Source organism: Chiloscyllium plagiosum, unplaced genomic scaffold, assembly GCF_037043375.1.
Source record: "Chiloscyllium plagiosum isolate Xiang-an unplaced genomic scaffold, Cpla_swu_hap1 HiC_scaffold_1, whole genome shotgun sequence".
Lineage (NCBI taxonomy): Eukaryota > Metazoa > Chordata > Chondrichthyes > Orectolobiformes > Hemiscylliidae > Chiloscyllium > Chiloscyllium plagiosum.
In genome coordinates this window covers 134,922,650-134,948,156 of record NW_028270139.1, presented here as the reverse complement: position 1 = coordinate 134,948,156, position 25,507 = coordinate 134,922,650, and the positions used below count along the sequence as shown (strand labels likewise).

General features: G+C 41.1%; 1 protein-coding gene across 2 annotated transcripts in view; it reads right to left on the bottom strand.

Moving 5' to 3' along the window:
• pstpip2 (proline-serine-threonine phosphatase interacting protein 2) overlaps window positions 1–25,507 on the bottom strand; it is a 135,016-nt gene that overhangs the window by 84,828 nt on the left and 24,681 nt on the right. Inside the window, exons 1-3 of one of the 2 annotated variants that reach the window (XM_043713006.2) lie at window positions 22,936–23,147; window positions 19,308–19,408; window positions 2,147–2,221 (exon numbers count right to left, since the gene is read on the bottom strand). In XM_043713006.2, coding sequence (XP_043568941.2) covers window positions 2,147–2,221; window positions 19,308–19,408; window positions 22,936–23,082 — 323 coding nt within the window. In that variant the 5' untranslated portion in view covers window positions 23,083–23,147. Of the gene's footprint in view, window positions 1–2,146; window positions 2,222–19,307; window positions 19,409–22,935; window positions 23,148–25,507 lie in introns of those variants that run through there. The other variant, XM_043713091.2, reaches the window with a different exon arrangement.

Sequence of the window (25,507 nt, the reverse complement as noted above, 5' to 3'; positions counted from 1 at the left end):
AATAATATCCATAATTTCCCTGGTTAGCCATGGCTGGGGCACCTTTCTGTTTTATGAGTCCTATTTTAATAAATGCACCAAATAAACTAGATGAGGAATCTAATGTTGTGCTGGTACCTGGGTACAGCATTACAACAGTATCCTTCTCCTTTCCTCTCGAAGTGATGTCGTCAACCTTGGCACAAGCAACACAGCATTCTGGACTCATCTTTGATGCAGAAAATATGGCAGATGGAGGAAATTGGAGCCCCTGCCTTGCAGATAGAGATGTGGAAGTCCTGCTGGCCAGAGTGGTGCAAACACAGGACTTCCTTTTCCCTCAGAGTCAGCAGGGGAGGCCATGCCATGAGACCATTCCAGTCAGTGCAGTATCACTGGAGGAATGCCCAACCATGTAGAAAGAAAGTCAATGACCTTCTTCACCCTGCCAATATTAGTACACCACGTATCCTCTGGTACCTCAATCCACTCTATCACTGCTACTGTATCCATCTCCCACCAGGGTGCTTGTTCTACCACTCTCAGTATTGTCTGTAGTATCTTCCCTCACTCACTCCAACCCAACTCAACCTCAACATCACTCCATGCCCTCTGCACTGTCTACTCACTCGCTCGGGATCTCTTCACCTGCCCCAACAGTAACCGACAGCTGTGCAAGCACTATAATTTCCTGTAATACTTGACCCTGTCTTACTGCAGAAAGAAGATGGTTCACAGTAGAGCAGAAAGAATCAAGGCAAGTGATAGGCTGCCCATCAATCAGCTCCTTATGTGGACCACATCCTATCTCTGACTGCCTCTGTCCAAGCCCCGAGACTAGTATCACAGATGACCATCGACTTGCTGTTACTCCCTGGCAACATTACTTGCTCTTGGTTTGTCAGTACCTGCTTACAATCATGACAAAGTTTCTTATCTCTGTATCTATGCTAAATGACAAGATAAGACAAAAGTAATATGAGTCAAGATTAGTGGTGCTGGAAAAGCACAGCAGGTGAGGGAGCATCTGAGGAGCAGGAAAATCGACATTTCGGGCAAAAGCCCTTAATCAGGAATGAGGCTGGGAGCCTCCGGGGTGGAGAGATAAATGGGAGGGGGTTGGGCCAGGGAGAAGGTAACTAAGAGTGCAATAGGTGGAATGTTTCGTCGAGAAGTACTATGAGCCATGTGTCTCTAGCTGAGGGGGAAAAGTGAAAAAGGCAAAGCAAGGCAATATAAGGCAGGGATACTGAGAGTATTCAGGTAGGCTGAGAGCAGGTGAGCACTACGTTAGAGTGCAAAGAACCTGGAGATGCTGCCTGGTCCACACCATGCTGGGTGCATGTCCCTGCACGCAGAGCATCCATTACTGATAGTCACTGGAGCAGCCTGTGGTGCTTTGGGTTACTGTCAGTGGAACATGATGTGCCATCAGGGTTCTTAGAGGCTGGCAAATGTTGGATGCCACTATCCATGGAGTACATATGCCAGTACCCATAAAGCATTGCCACAGTGTTGGTGCCCCTGTCCCAATGGAGGACCTTTGCAGCAAATGGTGAGCTGAAATTACCAGGTATTTGTCTGAGATTTCTCATCTAGTTTATTTGGTGCAATTGTTAAAATAGGGATCTAAAATATTAATGAAGTAAGTTTTGCTATTAGTAAGACATTTAACAAGCTCTAATCTCCCTTAGTCAGCGAACCCCCACTGCCTAGCGAGAATCGATCACGCTGCTGCACAAAGGAATGGCACAAGATGCTCCTGACAGAGGTGGGCCTCACTGGATTTCTCATCCAATTCTGTCACAAATCTCACTGTAGCTCACCACGCTGAGATTCCTAAGAGTCCACCCTTGGTGTGATGCTCACCACTTGCCTTCCCACCTATTTATGTTTCATCCACAAACTTGCCTGTAATATGTTCGCTTCCGTCATCCAAGTCAGTAACATATCCAGATAGAACACTGATCCCCCTCCTCCCTTCCTTCCTTTTTTCAGCTTTTGGCCGTTATATTGTTTGATCACCCGTAACAACCATCATTTGCTGGGATGGGGGGGCAGGTCGGGCATTTGATTTAGCAGGCAATTTAGGTTGCTCCAATCTCCAGCCGAAAACACCCCACAAACTGAAAAATTAATCTCAAATAAATACATGTAAAGGACTTACTTCAGTTCGTTTTGTCCACACACTTTCTTTGACAATGACATCAAATCCTTCCCATATTTCTCCTCAATGGATGCCCTATTCACAGAAAAGCAATATTGTCATTTCTCTCAGTAAAACACACACATAACACAACTAAATCGGAGGTGCTGTCCTCAGTAATACTGGAGATGTAGCTTTTTATAATCACTATACTGTCAGCCAGCAATTCGCACAATGTATATCAATATACTTCCGTATATATAGCATATAAATGTATACTCTGTCCACCCATTTACTCGAGCAACAAAGCTGACAGAGTTGTTAAGCATAAGTTCTGTTTATATAAAATAATAGAGACTGTTTGTAATAGAAAACTACTGGACAGTTAACATGGATAAATTAAAGAGAAATCAATATCTAACTAACCCTTTAGCATCTTGTGGAAATTAAAATCAGTTAATTGGCCTTTAACTTTCACAACTGTTACACACATTTTTGTAATTGGGATGGATTAACCATCAAAGACTTTATCTACTTGGGGAGGTGAGGGGATGATTTAACAATGTAGACAGCGCACAGACAAAACAATTTATTTTTATTGTGCAGGTTGTGCAGCATGGGAAACTATTTGACATATCACATATATCCCAGCTTTTCAAACTGTTTTCCGAACAGCTTCATTCCAATTCTCGTTTGAATGCATCTTCACCACTCTTTCAGGAAGTGTATTCCAGATCCCACCAACTCTGAAGAATTACTGCGACTGGGAGGAATACGCAGCAGTCAGCATTGCTGTGAAACAGACTGAGACAAACTCTGTATAAAGGAGCTCATAAGTAGAGCAATGAACTCAACAGAAAGCCGCGCAAGTGGAGAGTGGTCAATTTGGTAAGGGTATGTTGTTTTGTTGTAATGCAACTGTACAGAACTGAACTGGGCTTGTGACTATATGATATTTCTATGAATAAAGCATATTTTTGAAAATATAAAGTGAATTTAATGAGGGTATGCTGGTAGGGTGCATCCTTAAATAGCTCACAATTATAAAGCATCTGGTATACAGTCAGCTGATTAGACCATAAACCATAGGAGCAGAAATTAGGCCATTTGGCCCATTGGGTCTGCTCTGCCATTCAATAATGTTTGATAAGTTTCTCAACCCCATTCTCCCATCTTCTCCCCATAATCTGTAATCCCTTTAACAATAAAGAACCTATCTATCTTTGTCTTAATGACCTGGCCTCCACAGCTTTCTGTGGCAATGAATTCCAAAAATTCACCACCCTCTGGCTGAAGAGATTTCTCCTCATCTCCATTCTAACAGGGTTTCCCTTTACTGTAAGGCTGTACCCTTGGGTCTGAGTCTCTCCTGCTAATGGAAACATCTTCCCAATGTCCACTCTATCTAGGCCTTTCAGTATTCTGTAAGTTTCAATTAGATCCCCCCTCAAAACTTTTAGATTACTTCTACTTTTTAAAATTCGTTCATGAACATAGGCATCTCTGGCTAGGCCAGCATTTATTGCCCAACCCTGATTGCCTGGAGGGCAATTAAGAGTCAACCACATTGCTGTGGGTCTGGAGTCACATGTACACCAGACTATAAGGGTGATAGCTTCCTTCCCAAAAGTGCATGAGTCAACCAGAAGGGTTTTTCTGACATCAGCAATAGTTTCATGGTCATCATTAGACCCTTAATTCCATGTTCTTTATTGAATTCAAAACTTCCACCATCTGCCATGAGCAGCTCTGAAACTGACTTTCCAGATTAAATTGTCTAGCAATGATAACACTAGGCCATTGCTTCCCCTTCAGGGGGATGGGTAGAGAAAGACAGATAGTGCAGGAGAACCTTGTGGCTGACGCCTTCTCTAACAGATATACTATTTTGGATACTGTTGGGGAAACGGCTTTTCAGGGGATGGCAGTGAGAACCAGGGCTGTAGGACCATGAATGGCTCTGGTGCACAGGAAGGTAAGAAGACTAGTGGTATGGCTATAGTGTTCCCTTAATAAGGGAAAAAGACACACATTTCTGCAGGATTCCAGGATGGTATGTTGCTTTCTTGGTGCCAGGGTCAAGGACGTCTTGAGACTGCTGGTCATTCTGAAGTGGGGCCAGCAAAGTGGGGGTGGTGAACAACCTATGATCTTGGTACAATAACATAGGTAAAAGGAATGAGGTTCTAGAAGATGACCATACGGAGTTAGGACATCAGTTAAAAAGTAAGCCCTCCAAAGTATTAATCTCAGTATTACTACCAGTGCCATGTGTTAGCAAGTATAGAAATAATAGATCACGTCCACGCAGCTGAAGAGAAAGGAATTCAGATTCCTCAGATCTGCCTCAGGGAAGATGGGATCTGTACAAATAAGGCAGATTATATCTTGACAGGGCTTGGTCCGGTGTCTTGAAGGGGCTGTTTGCTAATGCTTTCAGGGATTCTTTATACTTGAATGGCAAGGGCATGGAAATCTGAGCAGGGAAACACACAAGCAATTCTAAAAATGAAAGAAGCAAAAGTGGAAAGCAGAATAAAAAAGGGGCAAAAACAAATTGGGCCACAATGCAAAATAAAGCTAAGATGAAAAGCCAAATTAAAAAGGCCAAGTCTAAAGACTTTGTTTTAATGTTTGGGGTTGTCATGATAATATTAATAAATTAATAGCACAAAAAGATATACATGGTTATGATATAGTTGCAAATACAGAGACATGACTACAGGTGATCAAGGATTCGGGGATATTCAATATTTAGGAAGGACAGACAAAAGGAGGTGGCTTCGTTAGAAACGGATATTACTTTGGAAAATCATGATGTAAAGTCTGTATATGTGGAGATAAGAAACACCAAGGGGCAGAAAACGTTGGTGGGTTATCTATCGGAGTTGTAAGGAAAGGCATTAAACAGGAAATTAGAGACACCTGCAATAAGGATTTTCTGGAACGTGTGTGTTTTTAAGACCAGTATGTTGAGGAAACAACTAGACAGCAGGCTATCCTCAACTGGGTATGGTGCAATCAGTAAGGAATAATTAACAATCTTCTTGTGCTAGATCCATTGGGGAAGAGCAGTCATAAAACAATAAAGTTCTTCTGTAGAAGAACGAGAGTCCTTCTTTCTATAAGGATAGAATGAACTTAAATCCAAAACTAGGATTCTGAATCTAAATAAATTGAACTATAAAAAGGTATGATTCACGTGATGGGGAACCTGAACAACAGGGTTGGCATTAGTTAGGCAATGGCTAACATTTAATGAACATACACGTGAATTACAACAATTATCATTGCATATCTGATGCAAACCCTCTCTTATGAAGGGAGGTTGAATAAGCTCGGACTTTTCTCTCTGGAGAGAAGGAGGAAGAGAGGTGACCTGATTGAGGTGTACAAGGTAAAGTGAGGCATGGATAGAGTCGATAGCCAGAGACTTTACGCAGAGAGTTGTGAACGCATGGAATGTGTTGCCAGCAGTGATGGTGGAAGCAGAGTCATTAGGGACATTTAAGTGACTGTTGGACATGCACATGGACAGCAGTGAATTGAGGAGTGCATAGGCTGGGTTATTTTATTTTAGATTAGGATTAATTCTTGGCACAACATCATGGGCCAAAGGGCCTGCTCTGTGCTGCACTTTTCTATGTTCTATGTTCTCAAACAGAAGAAGTAGCTCAAACATGGCTGACAAAAGAAGTTAGGGATAGTATTAGATGCAAAGAGGAGACCGTGTAAAATTGCCAGAAAAAAGGAGCAACCCTGAAGATGAGTATTGAGAATTCAGCAAAAGAGGACAAAAAGATTGATCTAGAGTGGGAAACTAAAGTATGAAAATAAACTTGCAAGGTACATTAAAACTGACTATAAAAGTTTCTATAAATATGAAGAGTAAAAGAAGTGAAGACAAATGTAGATCCTTACAATCAGGAACAGGGGAAGTTATAACAGGGAACAAAGAGATGGGAGACCAATTAAATGTATTCTTTTGGTTCCATCTTGACAAAGGATCACACAAATAATGCCCCTTACAGTCAGAAATGGGGGAACATAAGGACACAGAATTTCCCTGAAATGTTAGTAATCTATAGTTCTAGCAATGGAGAGGAATTCAAGAAAATCAATACCATTTTTTTTAAATTGGTGCTTTTGGAACTAACGAAGTTAAAGTCTAACAAACCCCAGCACCTGATAATCTACATCCCATGGTACTCAAGATGATTGCCCTGAAAACAGTGTGGAAACAGGCCACTTGGCCCAACAAGTCCACGCTGACCCTCTGACGAGTATCCCACCCAGACTTAGCCCCTCTCTTATCAGTAGACATTTTTCCTGACTAATGCACACCCTACACATTCCTGAACACTGTAGGCAATTTAACATGGCCAAGTCACCTAATCTGCACATCTTTGGATTGTAGGAGGAAACCTGAGCACCTGGAGGAAACCCACGAAGACACGGGAAGAATGTGCAAGTTCCGCACACAAGTTGCCTGAGGCTAGAATTGAACCCGGGTCCCTGGCATGGTGAGGCAGGAGTGCTAACCACCGAGCCATCGTGCTGCCTGGTGGCAAGTGTAACACCACTATTTAACAAAAAAAAGAGAATTTCAGACCAATTAACCTATTACCAGTAATACGGGAAATATGGGAGTCCATTATAAAAGATGTAATAATAGAATACATCTATGGAAAGCATTAATAGGATTCGATATTGTCAGGGTTTGAGAGGGAAATCATACTGAAGTAATCTTCTGGAGTCTTCTTTGAAGGTGTAACTAGTAGAATAGATAGACACCAGTGGATGTCATTTATTTCAAGAAGGCTTGAATAAGATCCCACCTAAGAGGCTAACCCAAACAAAAAGCACATGGGAATCAGATAATATATTAGCATGGATTGAGAAAGGAGGAAAGACAGGAAACAGTAGAAATAAATGGAGTTTTTTTGGTGATAGACAATGGATAGTGATGTACTGCAGGGATCAGTGCTTGGGTCCCAGTTATTCACAATATTTGGATGAGAGAAACAAATACAATATTTCCACTTTCCTGAGAACACAAACCTAGGTGGAATTGAGAGTTTTGGAGGAGGATGCAAGGAGGCTTCAAGGCAATCTAGACAATTTGAATCAGTGAGAAAGCACATGGCAGATGCAATATAGTATGGATAAATATGAAGTTATATACTTTGGCGTGAAAAACAGTAAGGTAGAATATAATTTAAAATGGTGATTTATTGGGGAATGTGGTTGTACAAAGGTACCTGGGTTTCCTTGACACCAGTCAATGAAAGTAGACAGGTAGGTGCAGTAAGCAATTAGGAAGGCAAGTATACATTGGTCTTCATTGCTAGAGGATTTGAGTTCAGAAGTAGGGACATCTGCAGTTGCCCATGGCCATGATAAGTCTGCAACTGAAGCACTGTGAACAGTTTTGATCTCCCTAGTTAAGTGAGGATATAGCTGACATAGAGGGAGTGCAGTGAGGTTCACTAAGCTAATCCTAGAGATGGCCGGACTGTTGTATGAGGAGACCTTGATTCAACTGGGCCTGTATTCACTATGGGTTGGAAATGTGAGAGGGGATCTGATAGAAATGGATCATATTTTAACATGTTTAGACAGACACAGGGAGGATGTTTCTCCTCGTCTAGAACGAGAGGTCATGGTCTCAAGATACAGGCGAAGTCATTTAAGACTGAGACGAGGCAGCATTTCTTCATTCAGAGGGTGGTTCAGCTATGGAATTCACAAAAGGCTGCGGAGGCTAAGTGACTGAGAATATTCAAGAGAGAGATTGATAAACTTTTAGATATTACAGGCATCAAGGGACATGGAGAGAAAGCAGAATACAGATAGTTCGCAGTTTGCAAATGGGTTCTGTTTTGGAGATCAGTCACAAGTTGTGGGCAGCACGGTGGCACAGTGGTTAGCACTGCTGCCTCACAGTGCCAGAGACCCAGGTTCAATTACCGCCTCAGGCGATTGACTGTGTGGAGTTTGCACGTTCTCCCCATGTCTGCGTGGGTTTCGTCTGGGTGCTCCGGTTTCCTCCCACAGTCCAAAGACGTGCAGGTCAGGTGAATTGGCCATGCTAAATTGCCCGTAGTGTTAGGTAAGGGGTAAATGTAGGGGTATGGGTGGGTTGCGCTTCGGCGGGTCGGTATGGACTTGTTGGGCCGAAGGGCCTATTTCCACACAGTAATTTAATCTAAACAATGCCGGACAATGTAATAAGTACAAGAAATGTTTGTATGTCAGATTTTTAAAATTTTCATGCCTGAATGGGATCACATTCATAAGTGTGAGCATTTGTACGTCAAACGTTGATACATCAGAGACACCCGTATGGCATTGAGATAGATGATCACCCATAATCATCGAATGGTGAAGCAAGCTTTTAACAGTTTCTTGGCAATGTGTAGATTGGAATCTCGTTTCATGGACACTAAGTGGTATAGAAATTGCCCAAATGGTCAATCTTCACCCGTGAATGAGGAAAGGATTAATTGTACATTTTTCAATCAGGTCAGCAGCATTTTGTTGATCACATCCCACTAACTTTTTTTTAATCTCCAAAGCACCAGTGTTTTTCTAAAAATACCTCTTGTAACCGAAGGTGAAACAGAATGTTTTGAATAGGGGTCAGTGGTGGTCATAACATACTTCTGCCTGGAAAGTGGCCTATTTAATCTGAAACCAAAACAGAAACATAAGTTTTCAAAAAAAAATTCAAAGACAGTTGACATACCTTGACAGGGAAAAGAAGATAGCCTCCAAAACCAAGCTGAGGCAAAGTGAGAGTGCGTGAGCAAGCGAACAAATGAGAGAGACAGAGATAGAGACAGACAGAGATAGAGAGAGACAGAGAGAGACAGAGAGAGTTTATCTTGTTGAAAACAGAAGCAGAACTGACAGGACTATTGGAGATTTCATTAACAGAGTCACGAGGTGGGTTTTGCTTCGCAAAAGTCAGGTTCTGAGATATTCAGACTAAATGGAATGAGATTTAAAGGACATCCTCTTTGGCAGCAAGGAATGAAGCTGCTGGAAAGCCTGGAGTAACTTTGGACTTCACTGTGCATTTCGATACCTCTGGCAGAAGGGTGGTACAAGTTAAAATACAGGCTTTGATTGTGTTAAGTAGTTGGTGAGGATGTATCTTTTTTCTTTGTTTGGGTTAACTAGATGTCTATTAATGTTTACTACAGATACATTTTAATTGTTTGTTACAGTAAAAATCTTACAACATGAAAAGCTTGTCCATTGCTTATTTCTATCACGAATTAATCTCTTTTCAGAAGTTATTGGTCTCTACAAGTATCACTGATAATGTTTAAAAAAAGAAAAAAAAATCTATTTATAAAGAACAGTTTGCAACACAAAAAAGCCAATAAAATGTTTACAAACTCTTCTCACTGTTGCAACATAGGCAAACATAGCAGGCAAGTAATAAACAGCAAAATTCCACAAACCCAGCAATGAAAAGACGAGATAATGTGCTTCTGGTATTGTATGAGGGATACATACAGACTAGGAAAATGTGGGAACCTTTGTGTTCTTTAAATAATGTTATAGGAACTTTTACATTCCTTTCAACAGACAGATATGGTCACTGTTTGATCTACCATCCAAATAACAAGTGATTGCCATAATAGTGTGGATCTAATTTTGCACAGCACTGAGCTATCAACTGAGATCATACGCTCAAATGTCAGGATCACAACTTGGAGCTTTCTGGATTGCAGTTAAAAGTATAATCACAAGAATAATAGCACCCATTGTGCAGGGGATTTCTGTTTGTATTGTGTCTCACTGTTATTCTTGAAACATATCAAGGTATCTCACATTTAAATCAAACTACTATTGTTAAGTGTTGCAACTATCCTGGAGGCAAATACAGAAACCACTTTGCACACAGCAGGATCCTACAAATAACATCAAAAATTCTGGAAAAGTTTTGGAAAGGATTGCAAGAGGTAGGATTTATAATCATCTAGCAAGCAACAATTTGATTTCAGATAGTCAACATGGTTTCGTCAAGGGCGGGTCGTGTCTCATAAACCTCTGAGGTTTTTTTGAGAAGGTGACCAAGCATGTGGATGAGGGTAGGGCAGTTGATGTGGTATATATGGACTTCAGTAAAGTCTTTGATAAGGTTCCACATGGTAGGCTGTTGGAGAAAATGCAGAGGCATGGGATTGAGGGTGATTTAGCAGTTTGGTTTAGAAACTGGCTTTCTGAAAGAAGGCAGCGAGTGATGGTTGATGGAAAATATTCAGCCTGGAGCCCGGTTACGAGTGGTGTGCCACAAGGATCTGTTTTGGGACACTGCTGTTTGTCATTTTGATAAATGACTTAGATGCAGGCACAGGTGGATGGATTAGTAAATTTGCAGATGACACTAAAGTTGGTGGAGTAGTGGACAGTGTGGAAAAATGTTGCAGGTTGCAGGGGGACTTGGATAAACTGCAGAGTTGGGCTGAGAAGTATCAAATAGAATTCAATGCAGATAAATGTGAAGTGATTCACTTTGAGAAGAATAACAGGAAGGCAGAATACTGGGTCAATGGAAAGATTCTTGGTAGTGTGGATGTGCAGGGATATCTTGGTGTTCATGTACATAGATCCCTGAAAGTTGCCACCCAGGTTGATACTGCTGTTAAGAAGGTATACAGTGTGTTAGGTTTTATTGGTAGAAGGATTGAGTTCCGGAGCCGCAATATCATGCTGCAACTATACAAAACGCTAGTGCGGCCACACTTGGAATATTGTGTACAGATCTGGTTGGCCCATTACAGGAAGGATGTGGAAGCATTGGAAAATGTGCAGAGGAGATTTACCAGGATGTTACCTGGTCTGGAGGGAAGGTCTTATGTGGAAAGGCTGATGGACTTAGGTCAGTTCTTATTGGAGAGAAGGCGGCTAACAGGGGATTTAGCAGAGACATACAAGATGATCAGAGGATTAGATAGGGCAGACAGTGAAAGTCTTTTTCCTAGGATGATTATGTCAGCTTGTATGAAGGGGCATAGCTGCAAATTGAGGAGTGATAGATTTAAGACAGATGTCAGAGACAGGTTCTTTACTCAGAGAGTGGTAAGGGCATGGAATGCCCTGCCTGCCAAAGTAGTTAACTCAGCCACATTAGGGAGATTTAAACAATCCTTGGATGAGCACATGGATGATGATGGGATAGCGTGGGGGGAAATGGGCTTAGATTAGTTCACAACTCGGTGCAACATTGACGGCTAAAGGGCCTATTCTGTGCTGTATTGTTCTATATTCTATGTTCTAAAATGAATGATTCATTTTTGTGGAATATATTACCACGGTTCCATGAACTTTGGTTGGACACACAGCTGGAAGTTTTATGCTATGACCTGCTGCCTTCGCCACCTTCTCCAATTGAAACAGTTAAACAGCCTTCTCTACCTTGCCCACAGACATTTCAAGGAAAATAGGTTGTGAAAGACACACACAAAAAAAAATCTTGTTTAATACATCAGTGATTCTTCTCCTGGACTGCTCAGACTTGTCAGGAATATTAAACCATAATTTTGGAAACTCTAGAACATGATAGCACAACATTTAATGCCAGGAACCTGGGTTCAATTCCAGCCTGGGTGACTGTATGGGGTTTGCACAAATTTCCCTGTGTCAGCATGGGTTTCCACTGGGAGCTTCGATTATTAGTGAGCCTGGAGGGTTTGAGTTATAAAGAGATAGGCTAGGACTTTTATCCCTGGACTGTAGGAGCTGAGGGGTGACCTTATAGAGGTTTAAAAAGTCATGAATAGTACAGATAAGATAAATAACCAAGGTCTTTTCTGAAAGGTAGGGCAGTCCTAAAGGGAAAAGGTTTAAGGTGAGGGGCAGGAGTTAAAAATGACCTGAGGGACAACTTTTTCCACAGAGGGTGGTGCATTTATGGAATGGGCTGCCAGAGGAAGTGGTAAAGGTGGGTACCAATTACAAATTTTAAAAGATATTTGGACAGATGCATGGATAGGAAAGGTTTAGACTGGTCATGGGCCAAACCAAGCAAATGGGACTAGTTCACTTCAGGAAACCTGGGCAGCATGGACACGTTGGGCAGAAGAGTTTGTTTCTATGCTGCACGACTCTAGGACACAGGTTAGAGCTCATGGAATACAGGTAGAACTACCATTTGAATACAGAACTGACTTGAAGATAGAAGACAGAGGGAGGTGGTGGAGACTTGTGTTTCAGACAGGAGGCCTGTGACCAGTGGAGTGTCACAAGGATCGGTGCTGGGTCCACTACTTAAATGATTTGGATATGAACACAGGAGCTATAGTTAGTAAGTTTTCAGATGATACTAAAATTGGAGATGTATTGGACAGCGAAGAAGGTTACCTCAGAGTACAACGGGATCTTGATCAGATGGGCCAATGGGCTGATGAGTAGCAGGGGTTTAATTTAGATAAATACAAAGGTCCTAAGGAATGCTGCTGAACAAAGAGACCTTGGAGTGCAGATTCATAATTCCTTGAAAGTGGAGTCACAGGTAGATGGGATAGTGAAGAAGGTATTTAGTGTGCTTTCTTGTATTTGTCAGAGCATTGAGTACAGGAGTTGGGAGGTAATGTTGCGGTTATACAGTATGTTGGTTAGGTCGCTTTTGGAATATTGCGTGCAATTCTGATCTCTTTCCTAACGGAAGGATGTTGTTAAACTTGACAGGGCTCAGAAAAGATTTACAAGGATGTTGCCAGGGTTGGAGGGTTTGAGCTATAGGCAGAGGCTGAAAAGGCTGGGGCTGTTTTCTCTGGAATGTCAAAGACTAAGGGGTGACCTCAGAAGTTCATAAAATCATGACAGGGAAAAATAGACAGACAGTCTTTTCCCTGGGGTAGGGGAGTCCAGAACTAGAGGCCATAGGTTTAGGGTGAGAGGGGAAAGATATAAAAGGGACCTAAGGGGCAACTTTTTCACATAGAGGGTTGTGCATGTATGGAATGAGCTGCCAGAGGAAGTGGTGGAGGCTGGTACAATTGCAACATTTAAAAGGCATCGAGATGGGTATATGAATAGGAAGGATTTGGAGGGATATGGGCCAAATGCTGGAAAATGGGACTAGATTAGGTTGGGATATCTGGTCGGCATGGACGAATTGGACCGAAGGGTCTGTTTCATTGTTGTGCATCTCTATGACACAGTCCAAAGGACATGCAGGTTAGGTGGATTAGCCTTGGGAAATACAGGATAATGGTGATAAGGTGGGTCACTCTTCAGAGGGTTGGTGCAAACTTGATGGGCCAAATGGCCTCTTTCAGCACTGTCAGAATTCTATGAAACTTGGACAGTTGGCAACTCCAGCACTCAGAGAACATGGCTGCCCTCCATCGAAAAAAACGACATGCAATTAACATATGAAACACTGATACAAGACTGGAGATCTTCGCATTAAATTCCAAGAAAATGGCACGAGGTTAAAGTTCTGAAAATATAATGGGCATGAGGAAGAAAGTATTTCACTGAGTTCATTCCAGCCATGAAACAAAACAGAAAATTGACAAAGTTAATAACACAGCACTTTCTAACAAAAAGGAGAATTCTCCAAATGTGCTGCAACTTTCAGTCACAACTTCAACAGATTTGTTTACTGAATGAGTAACTGAGTTTTCGTTTCAGTCAGTGGTTAGACTTCCTGCAGCAACCCCCCACACTCCCCACCCCACAGCAGTAAGAACGTTGTATCATTGTTCCCCATTAGAGTTTTGCAGTGTTCCATTCTGTCAGTGACAATAATGTATTCACGGTGGCAGAGTAACAGCAGAAGGAAGCAATGATTCTATTCCTCTTCTGCAGATTTAATCTTAGTAGATTTTGATCTCTATTTGCATTTTCCATTCAAACCTCATCTCAGCCTAGTTCTCCCCTCAGCCTAATTTTGCCATTCACACAGGAACCTTTTTGTGACTAGGCAGATAGACAGACAGAGATAAATTAAAACATTTTAGGCTTCAATCTAAATTTAGAAAATTTTAAAAAATATCATGGGACTCAGTAACTTCTCAGCAATTGTTTTAGCTGTTTCTGGACTGAGTTGAGAAGGTTGTATTAATTTGCTATTTTTAATTAGTTCAGCAAAGTGGTGTAAGCCTCTCACTCTGATGTAGAGGGCAATTAAGAGTGTCAACCACATTGCTCTGGATCTGCAGTCACAAGTCAGAATGAATGGTAGGTTTTCTTCTTTGAAGGATGTAAGTGAACCAAATGGATATTTGCAATGATAGAAGTCATGGCCACCATTACTGAGACATACTTTTAACTCCAGACTGTTTATACATTCATTGAATTTAAAGCCAGTCAGCTGTTCATGGGATTTGAACCCATGTCCACCCAGCCTAGTTCACTGCATCACTAGCCCAGTGACATCACACTACACCAAATGAAGGACTTGCAAAATCAAGAGAAGGTTCAGTTCGGCTGATGACATTTCAACAATTTCTATATTTCAGCAATAGTTTCTGGAAATTTCATGTTTCTTTAATCCACTCATGGCTTGTGGATACCATTGGCTGAGCCAACATTTATTGCCCGACACTATTTTCCCTTGAGATGGTGAGGAGCTGTCTTCAAGGACCGTTGCAGCATATTTGGCATAGGTAAACCCACAATAATACCAGCCATCGTTCGTCTTCATTTCCAGATTGTTTTATTGAACTCAAATTGTAACATTTGCAGTGGTGGGATTCAAATCTGGACCTCCAGAATATGACCCGGATGCCTAGCAACAATCCCAATAATCCATCACCTCTCCAGCCCGTTACTTGGCCTTTTTTTTAAAGTCACATAGACAGCTAACTAGAGTTATCAAAAATTCTTCAACAAGTAGAAGAAAACATCCACAAAGACAGGATCTTCACTGGCAGGAGGCTACAAACTGGGGCAGCTGATCCAGTAAAGAAATCAAAGGCAACCCTCAAGGCTTCCAGATGCCACCGCAGGCTGTTTAAAGGGACCTTGCTGGGGCTCTTCATCCTCATTTTAATGAAAAGGGCCCCTAGCCCTCATATCTCTTCATCTTCCAAAAGCTCCCTATGCCCCATCCATGACTCCCCATTCCTCCTCATACCAGGCAATACCCCTTAGCCACTTCATGTCCCTTGTAATCCAAATTATGCCTCCCCCCCCATAAATGATTCCTCCGCATGCCAGTAATCCATTATTCTACCAATTCCCAGGAAAGGAAAACATTGTTTGACTAACAGCTCTGGCTCTCTAATCTGTGCTATCAATTGCATATCTATTTTCATAACAGTGAGAGATTTGAGTGCTTTCTGGACCAGCAAGACATGCCTATCCCTGTTGGAAGCACAACACATCACTTTCCGCTTGGGACCCTGCGGCCTTCCAGACTTGATTTCAGAAACTGTAGGGCTTGAATTCTCCTTTGTCCCAGCCCCCACACCCTTGTTACCACATTGGCTGGGATTACACATTACCCATTGTTATCCACTAACAGTCTTCATTAACAGCATCAAAAATCACAAGACACCAGGTTATCGTCCACTAGCTTTCGCAGCAGTGCGCCTTCATCAGGTGCTATGCACAGTGATTAACCCTCCTAGCCAGATCATTATCCAATTCTTTTGTCTGTCCTACTGTTTTTCTCTCTTATTGAGTTCTATCTCTACCTGCCTCCTACTCCCTAGTGCCCCCCACTCCCACCACACTCTATCTTCTGTTAAAAACCCACAGTTTTTGAACTATTATCAGTTCTGAGGAAGGGTCACCAGACCTGAAATGTTAACTTTGATTTCTCTTTAGTGCTGCTGAGCTTTTCCAGCAATTTCTGTTTTATCCCTGCCGTGGAAATGGCTAGGTTGGGAGTGCAATGTGCATGGGGCTTGCAACCTGAATCAGTTCACATCCTCAAAAGGCACTCCTGAGAATCAGATCGCCTGGGAATAGCATTAGCACTCTGGAATTGGGTCCCACTCACTGATAAATATTTCCCAACTCAACCCAACTCAGTTAAAACCCAAGCTAATGAAAGAGGAATTATATTCAACCAAAGAGTTCCATAATTCTGAAACCATAAAATTTACTGATACAGCTTAGTCATCTCTTACTTCATACATTTTTGTTTCACAACTTTCATTTATTGTTTTCAATCAAATTTGCTCAGATGTCATACATCTTCCAATTACAAACAGTTAGCAACAGTGCCATGCTCTGTCTAATTTGGAAACAGGATTTAATTTTTCATCTGCATAAAATGATATACACCTAGTGTGAAAATCATCAGTTTGAGTCAGTCCTTGCTCAGATGACAGTAATATTAAAGACAGCAAAGCTCTGTCAGATGTGCTCTCTTTCAGACGAGATATTAAACTGAAATCCTATCTGGCCTCTTAGGTGGATGTAAAAGAGTCCGTAATATTATTTGGAAGAATTGCAGGGAAGCTGTCCCTAGTATCTTAACCAACTTTTAGCTTTCTGTTATGAAAATATGTTACCTGAAACAGTAATTTCTTCATTTTTCTAATTTAGAGTCAGAAAAAATGTACAGCACAGAAACAGACCCTTCGGTCCAACTTGTCCATGCCGACCAGATATCCCAACCTAATCTAGTCCCATTTGTCAGCACTTGGCCCATATCCCTCTAAGCCCTTCCTATTCATATACCCATCCAGGTGCCTTCTAAATGTTGTAATTGTACCAGCCTCCACCACTTCCTCTGGCAGATCATTCCATACATGCATTGCCCTCTGAAAAAGTAAAGATTTTGTACTTAGGTATCTTTGTACCTGAGATGGCGACAGAAGTAGCAACTTGTGCACTTTTCGCAGTGCTCATGTATTCCTGTATTTGAGTACTTGTGACAATAAACCTAATTCTTAAAAAAAAATTAAGGAACTCAATGGGTGCAAATGTGTTGCTACATCCTGCTATACAGCCAAATGTAGCATATTTCAAGTAAAATGCTTTAAGACATGCTGTAGGTATTAAAAGTGGTATGTATTAAAATAGTTCAGAGCAATTGGCCAGGATAACTATATAAGTAACAGGTTTAATGTGACTTTTATTTAAAATAAAACAAAAAAGTTCTACCCTCGCAATATGTCTACTGAACTGAACAAATGAAAAGCAGAAAATCCACCAAGAAGGTCAAATTATCTTCTGGTTTTTCTTTTCAAATCTGAACCCTTAAAGAAAATGTGAACTCAAAGTCTTTTGTTGCTGTCTGTGTTTGTGATCTGAGAAAATGACTCTTCCCTGATGAAACAAACTGAATCTGCAAGAAGACAATGTACTTCCTTATTGAAAGAAGCTCGGTCAACAGATCAGGACAGTTCTCGTACAAACACGTCAGATACTAGAAACCTGGAACTAAAAGAGAAATTGCTGGAAACATTCAGCAGTTTTGGAATAATCTGTGGAGCCAGAACCCAACTTAACAGAACACTGGCCTTTCATCATATTTGGAAAAGATTGTGAAAAGATTGTGGCAAGGAGTGGGAGGGAAGGAAAAGTTGATAAAATGGAAGAGTGATTAAAGAGCAAAAGTGATTTTTAAAAAAATGTTAATGCCTTACACCATAATACATTTTGTCATTTAATCTTTCCTGCCTTCCACTCTGCATAGGTTATTCCTTTTTATTACATCCCTAAACTTTTCCCATGGTGATGAAACATTTTTTCTCTTTTCAGTCATGCCACCTGACCTCACGTGAGCATTTTCTGTGTCTATTATTTTATACTTACTCAACTTCTGAAACACATATCAGCAATCATCGTGGTCATTTCCACACAGCACAAGGCCTGTTTCATGTTGAGTTTTGTTCATTCATCAGAAGATACTATGTCTGCAATATCTGGTCTTGTACAGTTTATCTCCACTCACTTCCTGCAGTCAATGAATCCCTACACTCATAGCTTCACTTATAGCTCATTAATGCAGCCATTCTGCATGGGTGAACCTCGACACTGCAGGATATTTGAACATGAGCAGAGTCTGGCCCTACCGTCATTCTATCTGCACTCTAATCGAATAGTTTCTTGCTTGGTCTCATCCTATCACAAACCAAAAACAGGTGTTTGTAGACATAAGGTAAGAACAGAACAGTACAATATTGTCCACTAGAGAATCATAGACACTCACACAATAGAAGAAGCCATTCCAGCTCCGAGTCTGTACAAACATTTCTCTCAACTAAATCTAAAATGGACTCCATTGCACTGCTGTCTGTGAAAGTAGTTATCACATTTTCCTCAGTTTCAATTATTTAGCTGCTCTTTCTTTAAAAGATGCCCTCACCCCTTTTGTCAACTCAAGTTCCTTCACTACCTCAGGACACTCTAAAATACCTGACAGTTAATGAAATACTTTTGAAGTGTAGTGACAGAACTTTCCAAACTCTGATGACTTTTTCACAAAGAGGTTTCTTCAAATTCTGTTTTCACTCTCTGCCAAGATTTTACTGCCTCTGAAATAACTCCAAAGGGGCCAGGATCCCATCACTAACTTACCCTTTATTTACACATGAACAGTCAAATACCAGAATGTCAGTATCTCTGACATTCATCCTTTTTATATGTCAGCCAAGGCTCCCTGTTTGGACCAGATTAGCAGCCCCAATCAGGGAATTCATATTCTACGAGGTCCAGCTGGCTGACTTTGTTACAATCCTTATTTCTGGCTCCTTAGCCAAGTGAGCAATTTTTTTTCTTTCATTAGGTAATCCTTCATAGTGTTTGAAACCTCCAGCAAATGTTCACTTAACATTCTCTGCTGAAGTGAAAATAGTTCCTACATGACAGCATCAGCTCAGCAGCAACACTCACAACAGAGATGGAAGGTTAGGGACTCCAGTCCCACATTAGTGACCCATCACAAAAATCCCGGTTGCCACTTAAGTGCACTCCTTCAGGACGGAGAAGCCTGCCTACTGCTAAAACGTCATTGAGACAGGACTGATGCCATGACTGTATTTGTGCAGGATCTCAAGCAAATCAAATGGGCATCTCTGTTTCTGTGAAATGGCGGTGTTCAGGGATCAATCAGGATCAGATCAGTAAGTCTTTCGTGCAGAGTGGCCTAGTTTGAAATTCTTCACTGTGCTTCCCCTACACTAACAACTGGTACCAAGGAGCCTTGACCCAGCAATGAAGTTCAAGAGAGTTGTAAGTATCAATAAAGTTCAAATACCTTTGTTTGATAAAATCTTCCAACTCTTTGCATGTTTTTCGCCCATCGTTCATGTGCTGGATCAGATTATCATAACCGATGCTGCTGGTTATATCTGTACTCTGGAACAAGAAAAATGCAAATAGAGTGAGTTGGAAAAAAGTGAAACAAACAATTGCATTTGCAAGGGACACACTTTTTAAAAATTCAAACAATTGAAAAAGAAAGGTTGAAATGATAAATTCTTCCCCCTCTAAGTTAAAGCCTTGTGACCATCACACACCATTGACTCCTTTGGCTACAGAAACCAGATGTTTCTCCATGAAAAGCTGACAGGAAGTGTAGTTCTGCACCAACAGGTTTCCACATTATCAAGTTTATTTGAGAGGAACATATTCTTAGGACTGAAAAAAAAATCTGACAAGAGATGATGGGGGTTGCAGTACAGTGAATGTTTACTTGTTCAGCAATGCTGGGGTAAAACAGGACATGAGATTGTCTGGTGTAGTAAGCCAATATTAATTAGTGGAGGTATGGTGGATAAATATTTTGTAACCTCCCTGGTTTATCTTTTGTCCAAATGGTAAAACTGTGGTTAAAAGCATAAGTTTATTATACAGTAGATTGCTTACTTGACTCAGCAAGACTGCTGCTTTACTCCAAAATTATCCTCAACACTGGGGCCCTGCAAGGCTGCATACTCAGCCTATTGTTATACTCCCTGTACACTCATGACGCAATGGCCAAATTTTGTCCTAATTTCTTCTGCAAGTTTGCTGACAACACCACCATTGTAGGCTAGATCTCAAACAAAGACAAGACAGAATACGGGAAAGAGATAGAGTGCTTGGTGGTGTGGTGTGAAGATAATAGTCTCTTTCTCAACATCAGCAAAACAAGAGAGCAGATCATTGACTTCAGGAAGCAAGGTGGAGGGCATGTTCCTGTCTACATTAATGGAGCGGAGGTGGAGATTGTTGAAAGCGTCAAGTTCCTAGAGGTGATCATCACCAGCAATCTGTCCTAGTCCACCCATGTTGACGCAACGGTCAAGAAAGCTTAATAAATTCTTCTATTTCCTCAGGAGGCTACAGAAATTCAGCATTCCTGTAAAGACTCGTACCAATTTTTATAGAAGCATTCTATCTGGATGCATCACAGCTTGGTATGACAACTGCTCTGCCCAGGACCATAATAAACTACAGAGAGTTGTGAACGCAGCCCAGTCCATCATGCAAGCAAACCTTCCACCCACTGACTCTATCTACACTCCTTCCTGTCTCGGAAAGGCAGCCAACAAAGGCCCATCCCACCCTGGATATAATCTCTTCCATCAGGCAGAAGATACAAACACACATACCAACAGATTCAATAACAGCTTCTTCTGTTATTAGCCTTCTAAATTGATCTCTCAAATTTCAAATTTATTGCTGATTTCATTCTTTGTGCACCTTCTCTGCAGCTGTTACTAGGGCCACTCAAATCCTGACCTTGTTACAGCCTTGGTTCAAACATGAAGAAAAGACCTGAATATCAGATGTGAAGTGAGAGTGACAGCCCTTGACATCAAGGCTACATTCAACTGAGTGTGGCATCAAAGCAGCTCTAGCAAAATTAGAATCAATGAAAATCAGTAAAAACTCTCCACTGGTTGGAGCCATACAAAGGAAGATGGTTGAGATTGTTGGTGGTTAGTCATCACAGCTCCAGGACATCTCTGCAGAAGTTCCTCAGGATAGTGTCCTAGGCCCAACCATCTTCAGCTGCTTCATCAATGACTTCGCCTCCATCATAAAGGTCAGAAGTGGGGATGTTCACTGATGCTGAACATTGCGCAAACATTCACAACTCCTCAGATACTGAAGGAGTCCATGCCCAAATGCAGCAAGATCTGGACAACATGCATATCTGAGGAAGTCATAATGGACTCAAAACGTTAACTCTATCTCTCCCTCCACAGGTGCATTCTGTGTTGGTTTCTGAACAATATTTAGCTTTGGCTTGACAAGTTGCAGATAAAATTCATGCCACAGACTACAGCAATGATCATCTCCAACAAGAAAGAATCCAACCATTTCCCTTGGCATTCACATGATGTTACTATCACTGAATCCACCAATATTAACATCCTGGGGGTTGCCATTGACCAGAAACCAAATTGGACTCACCACATAAATACTGTGGTTACAAGAGCAGGTCAGAGGTTAGGTATACTGCGTAACTCACTACCTGATTCCCAAAGCCTATACGTCATCTACATGGTACAAATTGGAGGCAAGATTGAATACTCCCCACTTGACTGGACGGGTGCAGCTCCAAAAATCAAGAGATTCGACATCATTCAGGACATGGCTACCCACTTGACTGGCACCACATCCACAAAACATCCACTCACTTCACTACTGATGCCCAGTAGCAGCAGTGTGTACCACTTGCAAGAAGCACTGCAGAATTTCGTCAAAGTACCTTAGACCAGCACCATTCAAGCCCATAGCCACTTCCATCCAGAAGAGCAAAGACAATGGATACATCGGAACACCATTCATGGGAGGTTTCCCTTTCTGTTGTGCTCTAGTAATCCTATCTGATTACTGTTGATTGTTTCAATCTTACCCCTCTTGTGGTTTTACCTGGAAAGATATATTACTTTGTTTAAAAAAAATCAAAAATTACATATCAATGTGGGGCATACATTTAAGGCGATGGGGTGAGTTTAAAGGGAGATGCGCAAGAAAAGTCTTTTCTTTTCCACACGGGAGAATAGGTACTTGGAAAACATGCTGGGGAGGTGGTGGAAGCAAAAACAATAGCAGCGTTTAAGAGGCTTTTAGAAGACATATGATCGTGCAGGGAATGTAGAGACTTGGGCAATGTGCAGGCAAATGGGGGTAGTTTTGAGTGGCATGATGGTCTGCATAGGCATGATGGGCTGAAGAGCCTGTTCCTGTAACATACTGATGTTCTAAGCTATTCACCATCCTTACTTGGAAATATGTCACTGTTCCTTCAGTGTCAGTGGGTCAAAATCCTGGAATTCCCTCCCTAACCTCATTGTGTGTAGTTAAATACAGCAGTGGTTCAAGGTGGCAGCTCACCGCTACTTTCTCAAGGACAATTACGAATTGGCAATAAATGTTGGCCCAGCCAATGGTACCCACATCCTACAAATTATTTTCTTTTTAATAAAGCCAGCACTATGCCCATCCCATTACTGAATTTTAAAAACTAAGTTTCAAAACTCAACTTGCTGATACAACGTAGCAATCAAATTAATGAAGCATTAGAACACAGAGCTAAAAACAGACATAATCCAGTGAAATCAGAGTGCTCCGGCCTGCAGCAGGGTTTGACAGCATTTCTCATTGAATCAATAATATTTGTTAAGACAGAAGGTTGCCTTGACTTGGCCACGATAATCAGTGCAAATGTGTGGATAGAGGTGAACTATTATGAAAGGGCTTGGAATCCTTTTTTATTTCAAAAATATACTTTATTCATAAAATATAATCTTTATGTATAATATAAATGTCACAAACACAATTCGGTCTGTACAATAGCATATCAAGGACACAAACAAACACTGAAGTTTGACTCTATCCAAACAAAACAAACCAAAGGCATCTCTTACACATACAGAGACTATATTTACCTGCATTTGAGGCACTAGGAAGGTCCAGTAACTGAACAGACCCTCATTTAACTTCAGCAGGAAGACATCAGACAGTGGTCTTTTCCCGACTGTGCTTTGGTGGCAGCTGCCCCAAGCTTCACATGTCACATAGCAAGGGCTTGACATTGTGAGGGCAGATAGGGAGATGGAGAGAGGTAAAAATAGTCTTCAAGGTACTATGTCAGCTGAAACCTGATTCATCACAAACCACAATTCATTCAGGTACTAAATTCTTTTAACAAAACCAAGAGAGCTTCTATTCCTCAATTTAGCAAACTATAAAAGGAAGTAATGCAGGTCTTCTGGGAAACGTGCCAAAAATCTATTACACAATCTAAAGTGGATGTGTTTCTAAATTTTGCACATACATGAGCACATAGATTTCCTGTACTGTAAGGTTTCAGTTGTAAATTCCATTCTATTCAGCAGTGAATGAATGCTCCAATTATGTTTTTATAACATTATGTAGTAATAAGTGTCGCTTTTTCTCCTGGTTAAACAGATTCAGTATTCCTGGCTTGAATTTGTCCAAACAGGTTTTTGCTTCTGCCACATTCTCAAAAAATGGCTCTTAAAGTCATAAATGTATATATTATGTGACCATGATAAAATAAACCACTATCCATGACCTTCTCAACCAGTTCACAGCTGCACATTTTCCAATACCTATCTGGCTGGTATTTATTTGGGTAGGACTGTTATCACTTAATTTCATTCGGATCTATTTAGAGCAAACATATATTTGCGATTGGCTTCTCTTTCCTCTCCCACTCTATCACATTTGTTAACCCTCAAGTATCTATGGTTAGTCACTTATTTCTCATCAAGATGCTGTCCCTCAGCAGCAAGATACCTGCAATCCTTCAGTTTCTGAGTAGGCCTGAGTTGAATTGTTGCTTCTACAGCTGTACTTACAGCTGCTGAGACCCTGAGTGCTAACATCTCTGTTTTAACTCTTTCCATCTTCAAAACATTTGCTAAAACCTACCTTTATGATCAAACTCCTGCTTACATGCCCTAATACCTCTAGGATGTGATTTGGTGAAAAATTGTTTGAATGCCACATTACAGGCAAAGACACACCAACAGACAGCTGGTCCATCAAGTCAAAATCTGACCGACCATTATCTCAGTTGTGACCTTATAAAGGAGCAACAGATTAGGTTCAGCACTATAGAGACCTAAAGTGGCGATAAATGTTGGCCTTGCCAGAGATTTAGCATGCAGTGAATTAATAATAATAAAAAAAGAGTAGACCAATTACTCTAGACAGAGTAGACAAAATTATCATATTCAATGCTCAAGATATCTTTGGACAGTATAGAGTCAGGCGGTATGTTCCACGTGAGTATGATCCAGAGGTGTAGAACACAAACTACCAATAGTGAAGCACAGGAAAGATTAAGCCTTTCCTGAACAACTGATTTCTTAATTTGTAGCATAGATGTGATTACCCAGCTTTCAAAATTTTAACTGATGAGAGTTTTTGCAACATTTATATTGGGAAGATTGTAACATACTGATAACGTCTCCGGATTAGTAATGCAGAGCTAAAGATCTGGGGACATGAGTTCAAATTCCCATCAAGGCCACTGATGAAATTTAAACTTAATTTGTGCAAACAGAACATCAAGTCCATCTCTGTAATAGTGACCATGACAACCATGATGGCATAGTTAAAAAAACCCATTTGTTTCACTAATGTCCTTCAAAAGGAAAAAAAATCTACTGTTCTTAACCTAGTATACAACTAATTCTGTCCCACAGCACTGCCCTGTAATGTTCTCGCAAACTATTCAAAGGGTAATTGACAATGGGCAACAAATACTCTCCTTACCAGCAACATTCACATCTTAAAGAATAAAAGTACATTACTCCTTGCTCTATTGATCCAGCACCAAAGATGTTAATCACCTTTCAACTGTACAACTGGGAGTAGCTGATGCTCACAGTTACTGAGACATTGTGCGCTGTTAAGTAGATGACTAACTTTTTGATGCCCCATAGTCAGACACAGTCAGAAAAGTGGTTTCAGCAATCAACATCTTATGGAGATATATTTGGAACCATGGATATAGGGTACAAATTAATGACATTAACAAAAGATCTAAGATCAAATTGTCCATCACGTTCATCAGGAACAGCTCATTATCTTTAAAATACTCCAGTGGCTCCTATTAGGGGACATGTGGGCCCCGTCGTAATGGAGAGGCAGGTTGTGTATGCAATAAAGGCAATGGGTCAGATTCCATGATATGAGATCGTCTGAGGCAAAAGGAATTCCAATTTCTTGCTTTTTAATCTCCAAGCTGACACATCACTCACCCAACTGGCACAATCTGATCCCCACTGTTTAAAGGGGCAATGCCAAAATGGACATTGGAGAAACCAGCAGCTGTTAAGGACTGATGGGCAAAAACCAGGTTTGTCAACACTTGCCGGCAATTATTGTTGGTTAGTCACTCGCTTTCCTGTCCTCCAAAAAGGTAAACCATCGCAAATTAGGCCGCTCACAGATGCAATAGCAGAGACCACAAAGATAAGTGGCTCT